The 13,981-nt window shown below is 62.6% G+C and overlaps 1 protein-coding gene across 5 annotated transcripts; it reads right to left on the bottom strand.

Annotated features, from left to right (window-relative positions):
- Positions 1-393: 393 nt before the first annotated feature.
- Positions 394-12,320, bottom strand: LOC102458629 (ras-related protein ORAB-1-like). Of its 5 annotated transcripts, none has more exons than XM_075915310.1 (7): positions 12,167-12,320; positions 10,267-10,351; positions 9,801-9,873; positions 9,038-9,133; positions 5,779-5,874; positions 4,501-4,632; positions 560-3,561 (listed from the first exon to the last, which is right to left on the bottom strand). In XM_075915310.1, exons 2-7 carry the CDS (start codon positions 10,287-10,289, stop codon positions 2,926-2,928), a joined length of 1,056 nt encoding a protein of 351 aa, XP_075771425.1. In that variant the 5' UTR covers positions 10,290-10,351; positions 12,167-12,320; the 3' UTR covers positions 560-2,925. The 5 variants fall into 5 exon arrangements, with proteins under 5 accessions (XP_075771424.1, XP_075771425.1, XP_075771426.1 ...); XM_075915311.1 differs by lacking the exon at positions 12,167-12,320 and adding an exon at positions 10,643-10,845; XM_075915313.1 differs by having other exon boundaries at positions 3,432-3,986.
- Positions 12,321-13,981: the final 1,661 nt, after the last annotated feature.

Genomic DNA, 13,981 nt, shown 5'->3' with positions numbered 1-13,981 from the left:
ATGCACAGCTGGGCATGGGCTGATGGTAGCTGTTAGCCAACTGTGAATGTCTTGCACGGAAGAGTTGTGCGAAGTGTGTCCGGACGGGCCTGGCGTGGGTTATTTACACCAAACCCCCACGCCCGTGTGTCCCAGAGCCGGAGTCTATTGTGCCCTGCCGCTCCCTGGCTAGACTGGCATGATTTTCCGCAAATGCTTTTAACGGAAAAGTTTTTCCGTTAAAAGCATTTGTGGAAAAGAGCGTCTAGATTGGCACGGACGCTTTTCCGCAAAAGCACTTTTTGTGGAAAAGCGTCTGTGCCAATCTAGACGCGGTTTTGCGCAAGAAAGCCCCGATCGCCATTTTCGCCATCGGGGCTTTTTTGCGCAAAACAATACCGAGTTGTCTACACTGGCCCTCTTGCGCAAAAGCATTTGCACAAGAGGGCTTTTGCCCGAACGGGAGCAGCACAGCATTTCCACAAGAACACTGACAATCTTACATGAGATCGCCAGTGTCCTTGCGGAAATTCAAGCGGCCAGTGTAGACAGCTGGCAAGTTTTTCCACAAAAGCAGCTGCTTTTGCGGAAAAACTTGCCAGCCCCTGTGTGCTGTGGTTCTGGGGGGTTCATGCTCTGGGCAAACAGGTTGGCCTGCCGGATCCTGGCAGCACCAACCCCCCAGAGGAAATGTGTCTTTCCAGTGCCACGGGACCCTCGTTTTTACGTGCCCTGTCAGACTGAAACGCTTGCCCTGCCCATTGGCTCTTGGCCAGTGGCTGGGTGGGACCCCAGTCTGCCCTGGGGGGGCTGGCTGCTCTGGCCCCTACCCAGCCTGATTCAGCGTGAGACCATTTGGCCTAAGGAGTCAACCGAGGCCGGAGCTGCTGGCCCGGCGCATCCTGGCTCACGCCGCAGCAGAGGGACTGGAGCCGGAAGCTTGTCTGGGGGTTAATCGCAGCCGTCAATTAGCTCAACTGTGCTCGTTAGTGTCGCTCTCTGAGGCAGATTTTTCCAGCCCTGGGATCAGCCTGGGTGCACCTGTGGTGTGGTTGCCATGGCGTTCCAGGCTGCGGCCCCCAGCCCCAGTTCCGGGGCCCTGGCCGGCTGGCGGGGGGGGGGGGGGATTGCGTGTCCCCAGCCATTGATTAGCCTGGGGCTGCTCCCCCATGGCAGAGGGTCTGGCCTGGCTCCTTCTGGGAGGTGCCTCGTACCCACTGGGGGAGGCTCCCTGGAGGGTGGGGGTGACACCAAGAGGCAGTATGGGCCTAAATGCCTGCCACGCGGAGGGGCCACGGCCCTTCCCCAGCCAGCTGCTTTGGCCAAAGGCTGCTCTGCGGTGCCAGGGAGGGGCGCGAAACCTGCCCCGTTGTGTCCCTCTTCCCTAGGGCCGGGACAGGTTCACAGCCGGCCCCGCTGAGGCCCAGACCATTTCAGCCCCCCTCCCCTCGCGATTCTGTCTCGGTCGGACTGTTTTGCGTTCAGTGTCTGCCCGGGCCTCGGCTGCGAAGGACTCGCTGCTCCGGCCCACTTAGTGAACGTTACATTTCCCGCCAAAGCTGCCGGCGCTGACGCAAGCCGCGTCAGGAAAGCAAGAGCATCAACGACACAGCGAGGGCTGCTGGCTGGGGAACGTAAGCCAGGAGGGCGCACAGCCCCACAGGTAGAACCCTGGACACCCGCGCCTTACTCCTAACCCGACCTGCCTCCGTGCCTCAGTTTCCCCCTCCGTAAAATGGAGCTAAGGCCGAGGCTCTGCTTTGCAAAGCGCATTTACGCCGGGCTGATGCAAAGCTGTGGGTGGAGCCGTTAATTTGTAGGGCACCTGCAAGGCCTAAAAACCTGGGTGTTAAATAGCTGGAATGAAGCGGTCTTCAGCCTGCATGGGCCATGCCTGGTCCCCGGGACCGACCACCAGTGGGGGCCGGGGCCAGGCAAACACTGGCAGACGAGCTGCTGTTTAGGGTTAACTATATTTCCAAGGCAATAAGATAAACATCAAGGGCAAGTTTTCCAGTAAGCCCGTTACCCCAGCTGCCCCCGACCCCACCCATCCCTTTAAATCTTCCCAACCCTCAGCACAGGGACCGGCCAGCTCACACAGGTTCAAGCCAATTCATGCTGCAGGGTGCTTTCCTCTCCAACGAGCCGCACGCTCCGTGCGAGGCATCCAGCCAAACCGTCCATGGCTGGAGGCAGCTTTTACAAACAGCAGCTCTGAGCCCGGGGGCCATTGCTGCAAAATGGGGGGACTGATATTTGTCCCCCTGAACCTGGTCCCCATTTTTCTTCTCAAAAACCTTGCAACGCCCCATTCGGCTCTTCCCATAGAACCTGCAGTGTCACCCAGGGGAAAGCCCCACCCAATTTGGCATTCAGCCCCTAGCTGGTGGGGGAGCTAGCTGGGCTCTTGGCATACAATCTCAGGCTGTGGCAGCAGAGACAATGCAAATGAAGCGCTCATTAGCATTTCTCACCCTCTCATTTGCATAGTCTCTTCCGCTCCGTTTTGCAGAAGAGGCTTTCGTGCAAAAAAACCGCGGCGTAGACGGGGCAAAACCCCCCGTTTGCGCAAGATCCTGTCTAGCTGCTTTCGTGAGGAAGGGTTCTCGCGCAAAAGGTTTTTTTTTTTGCACAAAATGGCCCCGTCTACACTCCGTTTTTTTGCACAAAATCCTCCTCCGCAAAATGGAGTGGACGAGACTATGCATATGAGAGCTTCATTGGCATAGTCTCTGCCAACAAAGGCTGCAGTGTAGACGTAGCCAGAGAGAGACAGAGAATCTGGCCCAGCTTGGAAAGCAGTTCCAATGGTTCTCCCCTCCACCCCCTTCTGTGTAAAAACCTGCCCTCCCGTTTCCCAGCAGACTCTGCTCAGTCTCTCTCCGGGGTAACAGAAATCACCTCTAGCTGTCGGGCCTTTGCGACCCGGCTCCAGCTGCCTTCCTACACCAGCTTGGAGTTTTCAAGCCGCCCTTGAGCCGGGGGAAGGAGGGGGCGAAATTCAAGCGTTTGGATGTGAAAAGGGGGCACCAAGGGGGTGTGGGAAGAGCACTGATGGGCCCAGCCGTGGGGGGCGAGAGAGACAAGCTTTGAGCCCCGCTTTGGGCCAGCTGCCGAAAGCAGAAGCTGAGTCACTAACCCGTATTCCCTCACCCAGCTTGTCCCTCTCGTGCCCTGGGACGGGGCTGCAGCCCTGAAGCCACCCGACATTTTAACCCCCCCCCCCCGATTCCATTTCACCCCAACCCCCGGCAGAAACCAAGTCCAGATGCCCGACACCAGTAACTCGGCGCTCGGCTCCCCCGGGGCTGCGTTAAGAGGGGTGCAGACGACGGCGCAGCCCGGATTTCTGCTTTTGTCTTCGCGCCTCGGGCTGGGTGGATTCAGCCTGAACAAGTAGCCACTTCCACCTCCACGCAGGAAGGGGCCCCGCGTCCTCCGGCCCACAGGGAATCCGTCCTCACTTGGCGAGGCCCTGGCTGGTGTGGCGCAGCTTGTCCCCGATGGAAGCCCCGACGGAAGCCCCGACGGGCGCGAAGCAGGGCTGGCGGAACGGCCATGCAGCGGTGCCGGGAATGGCTGGGGGAGGAGAGGATGGCTGGAGGAGTAATTCAGCCAGCCAGGAGCCAGCGACAGGGGAGGGTGCATCCAGGCGGCTGGACGGAGCTGCATTGCAGCCTGTAAAAATCTATTGCAAATAAATAGGGGCCTGCAAGGGGCCCCCTGCCCAGCAGTTCTGGCCCCCGGCTGTGGTCCCAGACACGGGGCGGCTCCCCACCTTAACAGCAGCCTGCGCCCGCGTCGCCGCCTTCTGCGCCCGCCCGGCTCTGCCGCAGGGGGGCGCTCTGGATGTGGGGGCTGGGCTGGTGGCTGTCATTGGGGGTGGGGCCGCTGCCCACCCGGTTCTTGATCTCAGCCGCCATGGTGATGAAGGCCTGCTCCACGTTGGCGGCCGTCTTGGCACTGGTCTCCAGGAACGGCACCTCTAGCGAGTCAGCGTATTCCTGCCCCGGGGGGGAATGTGACAGGCCTGGTGAGTGCCAGACGGCGGCTGGGGGGGTGCAGGTGCAGCTCCCCCCAGCACACAAGTAGTGGACACTTCCCGCCGGAAAATGCTGCATAGTTTCTACGGCAGCTGTTTCAACAGCTGCGTATCCCTGCACAGCAGGAGCTGCGTATCTGCATGAAGTGACATGATCCCCGTCTAGAGAGCAACTGTGCCCTACCCCAGAGGTGGCTGCAACTCCGTACGGAGTGACATGATTCCGGTATAAACAGCTGCCATATCTCCCACTCCCCAGAGGTGGCTGCATCTCAGTGCGGGATGAGGGACCCATCTAACCAAGCGGGCAGCAATCAAACCACCCACCAGTGCAGAGCAGCACAAAGACCTCACCCTGCCAGCTGACCACGTCTTACTCCAGGCGCTCCTTGTTATTCACCCCCCCCCCCCAGACAACTGGTGCTTGTGGGCTGGGTTTAAGCGTGCGACACGTGCACTATTTCACTATTACTGACCTTGGCCGTGGTGTAATCCACCACTTTCTTGCAGGTCAGGTCGTTCTTGTTGCCCACAATCAGCTTGTTGACGTTCTCGCTGGCATAGCGGCCGATCTCCTCCAGCCACAGGTGCATGTTGCTGAACGAGTCCTGGGGGAGCAGAAGGGGGAGAAGCTGCGAGACAGCCCAGCCCTGGCAGTGACTTCTGAAGAGCCCAGCTCTTCCCTTATTCCCCCAGGGGCTCAGGCTTGTGCTCCAATCCCATTCAGCCTTCCCCTCGTCTACCCCCAGCCAGGGTGGGACTGGCTCCTAAAATTGGGGGAACATGGCAGCTTGTGTCTCCGATATAGGAGACCGTCCCATCCAAACTGAGCCACCAGCTTCTGTCACACACGTGTCCCCCAGAGGGGCCATTAACCAGGAGTGAGGTTAAGCAGGACTTGAACCTGCGGCCTTTTGGCAAAGGTGACAGAAGCCCCACCCCACACAGCTGAGCTAGCCAATCGGGCCACAGCTACCCTTTTAAAGGGACAGGGGCACTCCAGCCTAGGCAGCTGTTAAGATTCAGCCCAGCAGATTCATTGACATTTCCCATGTGACTTGACTTCTTCCCCTCGACTTTCCCGCATTTAAAGGTCAGAGTTGTTATATATACAGAGCCCTGGCTGGCAGATCACTTGCTCAATGCTCAGGTCTCACACCAAACACATGCAGCTGCTGCAAGCGGGGGGAAGTGGCAGTTGCTTTAAATAACACGCAAAGCGCCACCGCACTGAAGAAATCCTGCACCGGAGATCAGCCCATAGCAGAAGGCAGCCAAGTCTGTACTCAAGCCCCAGAAAGGGCATCCATTAAAAATTAAACCTCCATGCAGATACCATTAACCTCTCCTCTGGGACAGTGGATTCTCCTTCCCTTCCTACCTGAAAATGTAGCGCAGTTTCCATACAGCTGTTCCACCAGCTGCCATATCCCAATGCAGAGGCAGCTTCATCTCTACACTCAGTGACGTGATCCCTGTATCTCCATATCACAGCAAAGGTGACCGCATCTCAGTGCTGAGTGACATGATTTCGGTATAAACCGCTGCCACGTCCCACCCCAGAGGTGGCTGCATTTCAGTGCTAAGTGATAGGACCCTGGCAGCAGCCACGCCCACTCCTATCTATCGACAGGTTGGGAAATATTTCAGGATAAAGAACTCAGGAAGGCCACAGCCTTTTTAACCAGCAGCTCCAGCAAATCCACCCCCCCGTGCAACGCCCCCCTCGGGAAGGGCTCCGTGCTCCGACTCACTTGGTCTGTTACATCGTACACAATGATGATCCCGTGGGCACCTCTGTAGTAGCTGGAGGTGATCGTCCGGAACCGCTCCTGGCCAGCTGTGTCCCACTGCAGGGCAGGGAAAGACAGACAGACAGACTGGCTGACCCTCAGCCCTCCCCATGTGAGTGGCTGCATCTCACCCCCCTCTCCCCCTGCTGCCAATCATTCCTCCTGAAACTTCAGCTGTGGGGACATTCTGTCAGGGGTTCCATGTCTGTGCAGCACCCGGCGCAACGGGGGAACCCCCCCCCCGACTGGCCTGGGGTCTGTGCAGCACCCAGCACAAGGGGGGACCCCCCGAGCCTGGCCCGGGGTCTATGCAGCATCTGGTGTGAGGGGGGAACCCCCCCAGCCTGGCCTGGGGTCTCTGTAGCACCTGGTGCAAGGGGGCCCCCAGTCTGTCCTTACAGGACTCGTGACTGGGAGCAGGTGCCTTATGCCCAGCAGGCAGGGAGAACCGGTGCACGGGGACAGGGGGGCGGGAGGGAGTTTCAGGGGAAGTCTTGGCACTGAGAGGCTGGCAGGTGAGGGAGAGGGGAGCCCTGTGCATGGGGGACCGGCAGGGAGGTGGACCCCCAAGGATTCTCGTGAGGTGGGGGGGCTCCCACTGTGGATCGGGGCTGGGGATGGAGGGTGGACCCTGATGCCCTCACAGTCACCGCTGCTGGGTCAGTTTCTGCCAGGCTCTGCTGTGGGGTGTTTGCACGGAGCAGGACAGGCCCCATAGAGGTTAGGGGGCGAATGGGGGTTTCCTCTCCACCAGGATGAGCCCCTCTGTTTGCTGCCCACGGAGCACAAGGGAAACTGGCCCCAGCAGCCTGGCTTGGAGTTTAGTTAAACAGCTGATCCTAGCTCTTGCTACCCCCCAGCCTGGCCAGCTCACGTGCCTGCTCCCAGGCCCCACAGGGAATCGGGCATTTATCCTGGGTCCAAGCAGCCTCCTTGCACCCTCAAAAGGACTCCAGATCCCCCGCCCTGAGCCCCAATCCCCACAGGTCCTCAACGCCCCGCCAAGCACCCCCAGATTCCCCTGCTGAAGAGCTCATAGGGCTAGAAGGGACCACAAGGGTCAGCCGGTCTGAGCCCTGCCAAGGTGCAGGACTTGTTGTGTCTGAACCACCCACGACAGGCGGCTCCAGACTCCCGCGAAGGAGCGCCCTCCACCTCCCCCGGCTCCGTCCCCTCGTCCGACTGTCCCTGCAGCTCGGAAGCTTTTCCTGGGATTGCATCTGCCGGAGTTCGAGCCCAGGGCCTCTCGTCCTGCCCTCTGCGGGAGACAGAACAACTTTTCGCCCTCTTCCTATGGCAGCTTTCGTCCCGCCTTAATCGCCTCTTTTCCAGTCTAGCCACGCCCGGCTCCTTCCGCCTTCGCTCGTGCGGCTTGCGCTCCGTCTCTGAGCGTCTGGATCCTTTCCAGCGTCCCTCCGTCCTTCCTGCACAGCGCTGACCGAAACAGGCCACAGCGGAGGCCCGGCCAGCGCCCAGCAGCGGGGTCCTTGCCACTTCCTGCGACTTGCAGCGATGCCTCAATGCAACCTCAAACTGCATCTGTTGTGTCTGCCACCCCCCCAGCTCCCTCTCAGCTGTGCTGCTGCCTGCTGGACCCCCCCCAGCCTGGGTTGGTGCGTGTGGTTTTCCTGCCCCAAGGGCCACACCACACAGGGGGCCGTGTTGAATCGCACTCCAATGGCTACAGCCCAGGCCTCCTATTTGGCAAGCGCTCTCGGATCTCAGCTCTGCTTTCCAGCCCCAGCTCTGAGCCCTCAGCAACCTGAGCCGCACGTCGCCTGCTCCGCCATCCCGGCACTAGCGCAGCCGCGAGACACCCGGCCTGGCAGAGCCCGCTGGGGCCTCCCTCCCCACCGCCCCGCTCCGACCGCGCTCCCTTCCGCGCGCCCGTTTGCAGCCGCATAACCCGCTCCGCAGCCACTTCCCGGCCGCTCCACCGAGCCTGCGTATCCCCCGTGGACTGCTCGGGACGGCCCCAGGACTGGGTCCCTGGCTGGAGCCCAGGCGTGACGCCCACGGCACCCCCAGCCAGCAAACCGGCCACCTGCCGAAGGGCTCCAGCTGGCGTGGTGGGGTTTGCTCGCGGTGAGTCCCTGCCGGCTGCTGGGGACCCCCGCAGGGAATCGCACGCTGCCTGTTTCCTACATTGCTCCAGTAGCTCCAGGCAGCCCTCAGCTCCTGGGCTCCTTTGGAGAGGCAGGGGCTTCATCAGCCCGTCCCCAGGCCTCTAGGGCCTCCCCAGCCATTCCCATGGGGCCGGTTCTTCAGCCAACTCCAGCCGCCCCCTCGGGGAGACAGCGCCCGGCCCCGCGGGTGTGAGTTCACCCAGACTCGGCTGTCGGGCTCTGGCGGGTTCTTTACCTCTCCCGACCCGCGTCCCGTTCCCTGTGGCACGGCGCCAGCCGCCCGGGCCCACGGCGTGTTTGTGAGGAGATGGAAGCAGAGTCGGCCCCGAGCAGCTCTGCCGTCCTCGCCCGGCACCAGCTCCCGTTCCCCAGCGAGCAGTGGCCTCCCCTCCCCCGGCTGCTCCCCTTTGGTGGGTGTATTCAAACCCTTCGCGTTGTCTCTCCCCTCCCCTGCCGGCTGTACCTCCTGCCTGGCCTCGGCTTGCCTGACATCGTCCCCACACTCGCGCTGTCCCCGCACGTGCTGCTTGGGGACGTGTCTGTCCCTGCATTCCCTGCATGGATCAGCCCCTGGGGACAGTTCGAAGGTCTCCCCCACCTTCCTCGTGGGAATGCGGAGATGGGTCAGAAAGCAAGATCGGACCCAGCCCCATTTGCCTTTGGGGCAGGGCCTGGTCTGGCTCCACCCCAGGTCTGGCTCAGAACCTGTAACCTGCTCGGGGGCAGCTGAAATCTTCTGAGAACACGGGAAATCCCAGGAGATTGTAGCTGGTCAGGAAGGCGGGAGCATCGTGAGGTTGGTCTGGCAAGAGCGAGGTGCCATCAAACCTGAGCCATGGCCTCAGCCGAGGCTGGATCCAACCCCCCCGCCCCGATTTTGTAGGAGGGTGGGAGAAGGGTGGGGAACGGGGTGTGTGTGGGGGGGGGGCTTCTCAGTTCTGCAGCTGGGCCTAGCTGTTCATTCAATGTGTTGAACCTCTGAGCCTGGTTCCCAGCTTTAGCCACTAGACCCCACTTCCCTCCCAGAGCTAGGACTGGAACCCAGGAGTCCTGACACCCCGAAAGGCCATGGACTCTGCCCTGCACACACTCACGATCTGGAGTTTGATCGTCTTTCCCTCCAGCTCAATGGTCCGGATTTTGAAGTCCACCCCGATGGTGCTGATGTAGCTGTCTGTGTAGTTGTCATCCTGGGGAACAGAGGAGAGAGGGAGTGATGGAGGCAGGGTGAGCAGGGCAGTGCCCCTCATCTTCTACTGCCATCATGGTACCCACCCCCATGGGCTCTGGAAACTTCACAGCAACCAAAGGCTAAGAATCTGCTTCCCCTTGCTCCAAAAGCCTTTGGAGAATCCCCATCAGCTATTAGCAGTATAGGAGCTAGGATACACAGATGAGCAGTTCCAATTCCATCCTGGCAAGGACAGTGGCTTTATCCAAGTAAGATGCACAAGCCCCCAGCCCCATGTGGTCAGGCCATACAGTATTTTTGTCACAGCATAGATGGGGAAACTGAGGCAGCAACTTGCTAAAGGTCACACAGCCAGGGGCTGACTGAGCTGGGAAGAGAAGCCTGGAGTCCTGACTCCCCCCTCCCCATGGCTCCACCCCACAATGGCTCTAACCCACTGGACTCAGGGGAGAAATTCCTTCAGCAGGGCCCTGGCCCATCTCTGGGCACGGAGAGGGGACCAGCAGCTGGGCTCAGTGCATCCCAGGAGTGGGTGATCTGGCGTCTAGGTGCTACCGTAATCCACCTAATAGCAAGGCAACTGTACAGCACCTGGCACAATGGGGGCTGGTCTGTGAGCAGGGCTACCGTAATCCACCTAGAAAATAATCATCCCGGATACTCACAGCGAAGCGCAGCAGGAGGCAGGATTTCCCAACCCCGGAGTCCCCGATCAGGAGGAGTTTGAACAAGTAGTCGCTGTGGGGGAGAGGGGAGGGTGACTCCCTGAAATGCCGGGGCGGGGGGAGGGGAACGGGGGCGGGGATGGAACGGCGCGGGAGCCGCCAGCCCCCCAGCGTGGCTCTGGGGGGTGGGTGGTTGAGGAGGCTGCGGGGGCCAACAGGGGGCGACCTCACGCCACACGCCAGGTGGAGGAGCCCAGCAACCACCCCCACCCCTTTTAATGTCTGCTAGGAGGCTGCAAGGCTCCCCCTGGATGTCTGTATCCAGACACCTCCCCAGCCCCCGCCAGCCAGCGCCAGCTGCCTTGCTTGTTTGCGCAAAGGGGCCAGCTGGCCTCTAGGAGCCAGGCTGAGATCCCCCAACTCGTTGCACACAACGGCGCCTCCGCTCAGCATCCCCCCGACTCACTATTCTGGACTGATGGCCGCCATGGCGGCGCAGGGGCGTCAGGTGCAGCGTCGTGGGCAGGGGGTCCCCAGGTTCTTGTGGGATCCTGCAATGCCAGTGACAGGGGAGCGGGAGACAGAAGGGTTAATGCAGCCGGTGGGTGCAGTCTAAGCCCCTGGGGGGTATATTCGTGTTACTTGTGGGGAAACCAGGCACCGAAAAAGGAAGAGACTTGCCCAAGGCCGGGCCAACTGATGGCAGAGCTCCTGCCTCTCAGGCACCACCCTGCTCTAACCACTAGGCACCAGGCGCCTCCCAGAGCTAGGCCCCTCCCATCCCAACACATTGTGCTCCCCTGGCTCCTTTCATCCCCCTTCTCCATGCCCCAGTGAGTTACCCCTGGCAGCCCATGCTGGGGATCAGGCTGGCACTCCCCTCCTCGGCCCCACTGAGGGGGAACCGGTGCCGGGGGGAGGGAAAGGACTTTCCAAGGTCACCCAGAACTGGAGCAGAACAGGCCACCCTGCCCCAGCCTTGGCTGCAAACGCCTCCTCCAGGAATGGAACCAGGGAGTCCTGACTTCCAACAAAGCCTGTACCCCCTGCAGCCTGCCTGTCCCCCATTCCCCCATAGCCCCTCCAGCCTGCCCCCTGCCTGTCCCCCATCCCCCATAGCCCCTCCAGCCTGCCCCCTGCCTGTCCCCCATCCCCCATAGCCCCTCCAGCCTGCCCCCTGCCTGTCCCCCATCCCCCATAGCACCTCCAGCCTGCCCCCTGCCTGTCCCCCTTCCCTCCATAGCCCCTCCAGCCTGCCCCCTGCCTGTCCCCATCCCACCATAGCCCTTCCAGCCTGCCCCCTGCCTGTCCCCCATCCCCCATAGCCCCTCCAGCCTGCCCCCTGCCTGTCTCCCATCCCCCCATAGCCCTTCCAGCCTGCCCCCTGAATCATAGAATCATAGAGCTGGAGGAGACCTCAGGTCATCAAGTCCAGCCCCCTGCCCAAGGCAGGACCTATCCCAACTAAATCAACCCAGCCAGGGCTTTGTCAAGCTGGGACTGCTCCCTGCCTGCATCCCCTCCCCCTGTGCTCCTACAGCCTGACTCCAGCCCTACCCCAGCCCCTACAGCCTGCTCCCTGCCTGCACCCCAGCCCTCCTGTGCTCCTACAACCTGCTCCCTGCCTTTACCCTCCCCGCAGCCCACCCCATCACCCTGCAGCCCCCCCAGTCCCCTCCTGCCCGTACCCCGCTAGTGTTACCCCAGCCCCCCAGTCCCCTCCTGCCCGTACCCCGCTAGTGTTACCCCAGCCCCCCAGTCCCCTCCTGCCCGTACCCCGCTAGTGTTACCCCAGCCCCCCAGTCCCCTCCTGCCCGTACCCCGCTAGGGGTACCCCAGCCCCCCCAGTCCCCTCCTGCCCGTACCCCGCTAGGGTTACCCCAGCCCCCCAGTCCCCTCCTGCCCGTACCCCGCTAGGGGTACCCCAGCCCCCCCAGTCCCCTCCTGCCCGTACCCCACTAGGGTTACCCCAGCCCCCCAGTCCCCTCCTGCCCGTACCCCACTAGGGTTACCCCAGCCCCCCAGTCCCCTCCTGCCCGTACCCCGCTAGGGGTACCCCAGCCCCCCCAGTCCCCTCCTGCCCGTACCCCGCTAGTGTTACCCCAGCCCCCCCCAGTCCCCTCCTGCCCGTACCCCACTGTGACCAGCCCCCTCTGTCCCCACCGCCCGCCGGCTCCAGGGAAGCAGCCCCCCGGGCCCAGGCCCCTGGCGCCTGCCCCGCGCTGAACGCACTAAGATGTCTCCCGGGCCCGGACCGCAGCATCCTCCCAGCGCATCCGCCCCGGCCCCGCCAAAGGGGGACCCCGGCGGCGCCCCGCCTCGCGAGGGGGGGCGGGAGCAGGTGCCGCGCACAAGCCGGCGGGTACCTGGGTGCGGGATGCGGCGCCCCGAGCGAGACCCTGGCGATGGGGCCCGATCCCCGCCGGAGAGATCTGAGCAAAGACCCCCCCGCCCGGCTTCCTAGCCGGTGCCCCCGGCTGTAGGGTCCTGCGCCACCGGCCCGGCCGGCCTCCGCCAGGGATTGGCTGGGCCCGGCTCCCATCGGGGCGGGCTCTTAACCCTACAGCGGCTGGAGCCAGCGGGCTGAGCCCACCCCATCGCCCTGCAGCCCCCCCAGTCCGCTCCTGCCCGTACCCCGCTAGGGTTACCCCAGCCCCCCCGTCCCCTCCTGCCCGTACCCCGCTAGGGTTACCCCAGCCCCCCAGTCCCCTCCTGCCCGTACCCCACTAGGGGTACCCCAGCCCCCCCAGTTCCTTCCTGCCCGTACCCCACTAGTGTTACCCCAGCCCCCCCGTCCCCTCCTGCCCGTACCCCACTAGGGGTACCCCAGCCCCCCCAGTTCCTTCCTGCCCGTACCCCACTAGTGTTACCCCAGCCCCCCAGTCCCCTCCTGCCCGTACCCCGCTAGGGTTACCCCAGCCCCCCCAGTCCCCTCCTGCCCGTACCCCGCTAGGGTTACCCCAGCCCCCCCAGTCCCCTCCTGCCCGTACCCCGCTAGGGTTACCCCAGCCCTCCCGTCCCCTCCTGCCCGTACCCCACTAGGGTTACCCCAGCCCCCCGTCCCCTCCTGCCCGTACCCCGCTAGGGTTACCCCAGCCCCCCCAGTCCCCTCCTGCCCGTACCCCGCTAGGGTTACCCCAGCCCCCCCAGTCCCCTCCTGCCCGTACCCCGCTAGGGTTACCCCAGCCCCCCCAGTCCCCTCCTGCCCATACCCCGCTAGTGTTACCCCAGCCCCCCCAGTCCCCTCCTGCCCGTACCCCACTAGGGTTACCCCAGCCCCCCAGTCCCCTCCTGCCCGTACCCCACTAGGGTTACCCCAGCCCCCCCAGTCCCCTCCTGCCCGTACCCCACTGTGACCAGCCCCCTCTGTCCCCACCGCTTGCTGGCTCCAGGAAAGCAGCCTCCCCCCCCCCCTTAGGAACCCACTTCGAGCTGAGATCAGACCAGGCCCCCGTTTAAACGGGATCAGGGGGGATTCGAGTCCAAAGTGCCCCTTGGGATCCTAGCCCCCCCAACTCCTTGGGGTTCCCCAGGAGGGACTGAGGGGAGACTGGGCGACCACCCAAAGCAATAGATGGAAAGGGCCCCTCCGGGCGCCTGGAAAACTCCCAGGCTGGATCCCACCGGGTCAGCTGTTGGGGTTTATTTAGGTGTATTGCCCTGCAAGGGTTTTCTGGCTATTAGGTGCATTACAGTAGCACTTGGCAGTAGGGATGTAATAGTGTGGCGGATTAACCGATAAGCAAAAGCGTATAGGTTAGTGCTATAGACCACACGCATCCTGCCCCACCAGGACACTTTTTAGCAGGCTGGCCAGCAGCCCGTGGCTCGCGCGGGTCTGGGACCTACCCCCGCTGCTGCGGCTCTGCATCTAAAGTGTATTAGGAGCAGGCAGGCCGGCTCGGTCCAGGAGCTCAGACCACTCCCTAGACAGGGGCTGCTGTCACCCTGCACTGCTGCCTCTGGATCAGAGGCAGCAGTGCAGGGCAACAGGCAGCTGGTCCACCAGGGGAGCTGGTTTTTAAACTGGCTCCCTTGCAGATCAGCTCCCGCCTGACAGCCCCCGCTGCTGCCTCTGATATAGAGGCAGCAGCCCGGAGTGGCAGGGGGCTCCCTGGGAGAGGGGCCGGGGTGCACTGGCTGGGGGACTATAGAATAGTTGACTAACCAATAAGAATTCA

This window comes from Pelodiscus sinensis, unplaced genomic scaffold (assembly GCF_049634645.1).
Source record: "Pelodiscus sinensis isolate JC-2024 unplaced genomic scaffold, ASM4963464v1 ctg34, whole genome shotgun sequence".
Taxonomy (NCBI): Eukaryota; Metazoa; Chordata; order Testudines; family Trionychidae; genus Pelodiscus; species Pelodiscus sinensis.
The sequence above is the reverse complement of the archived record's forward strand: the minus strand, read 5'-3'. Positions and strand labels throughout refer to the sequence as shown.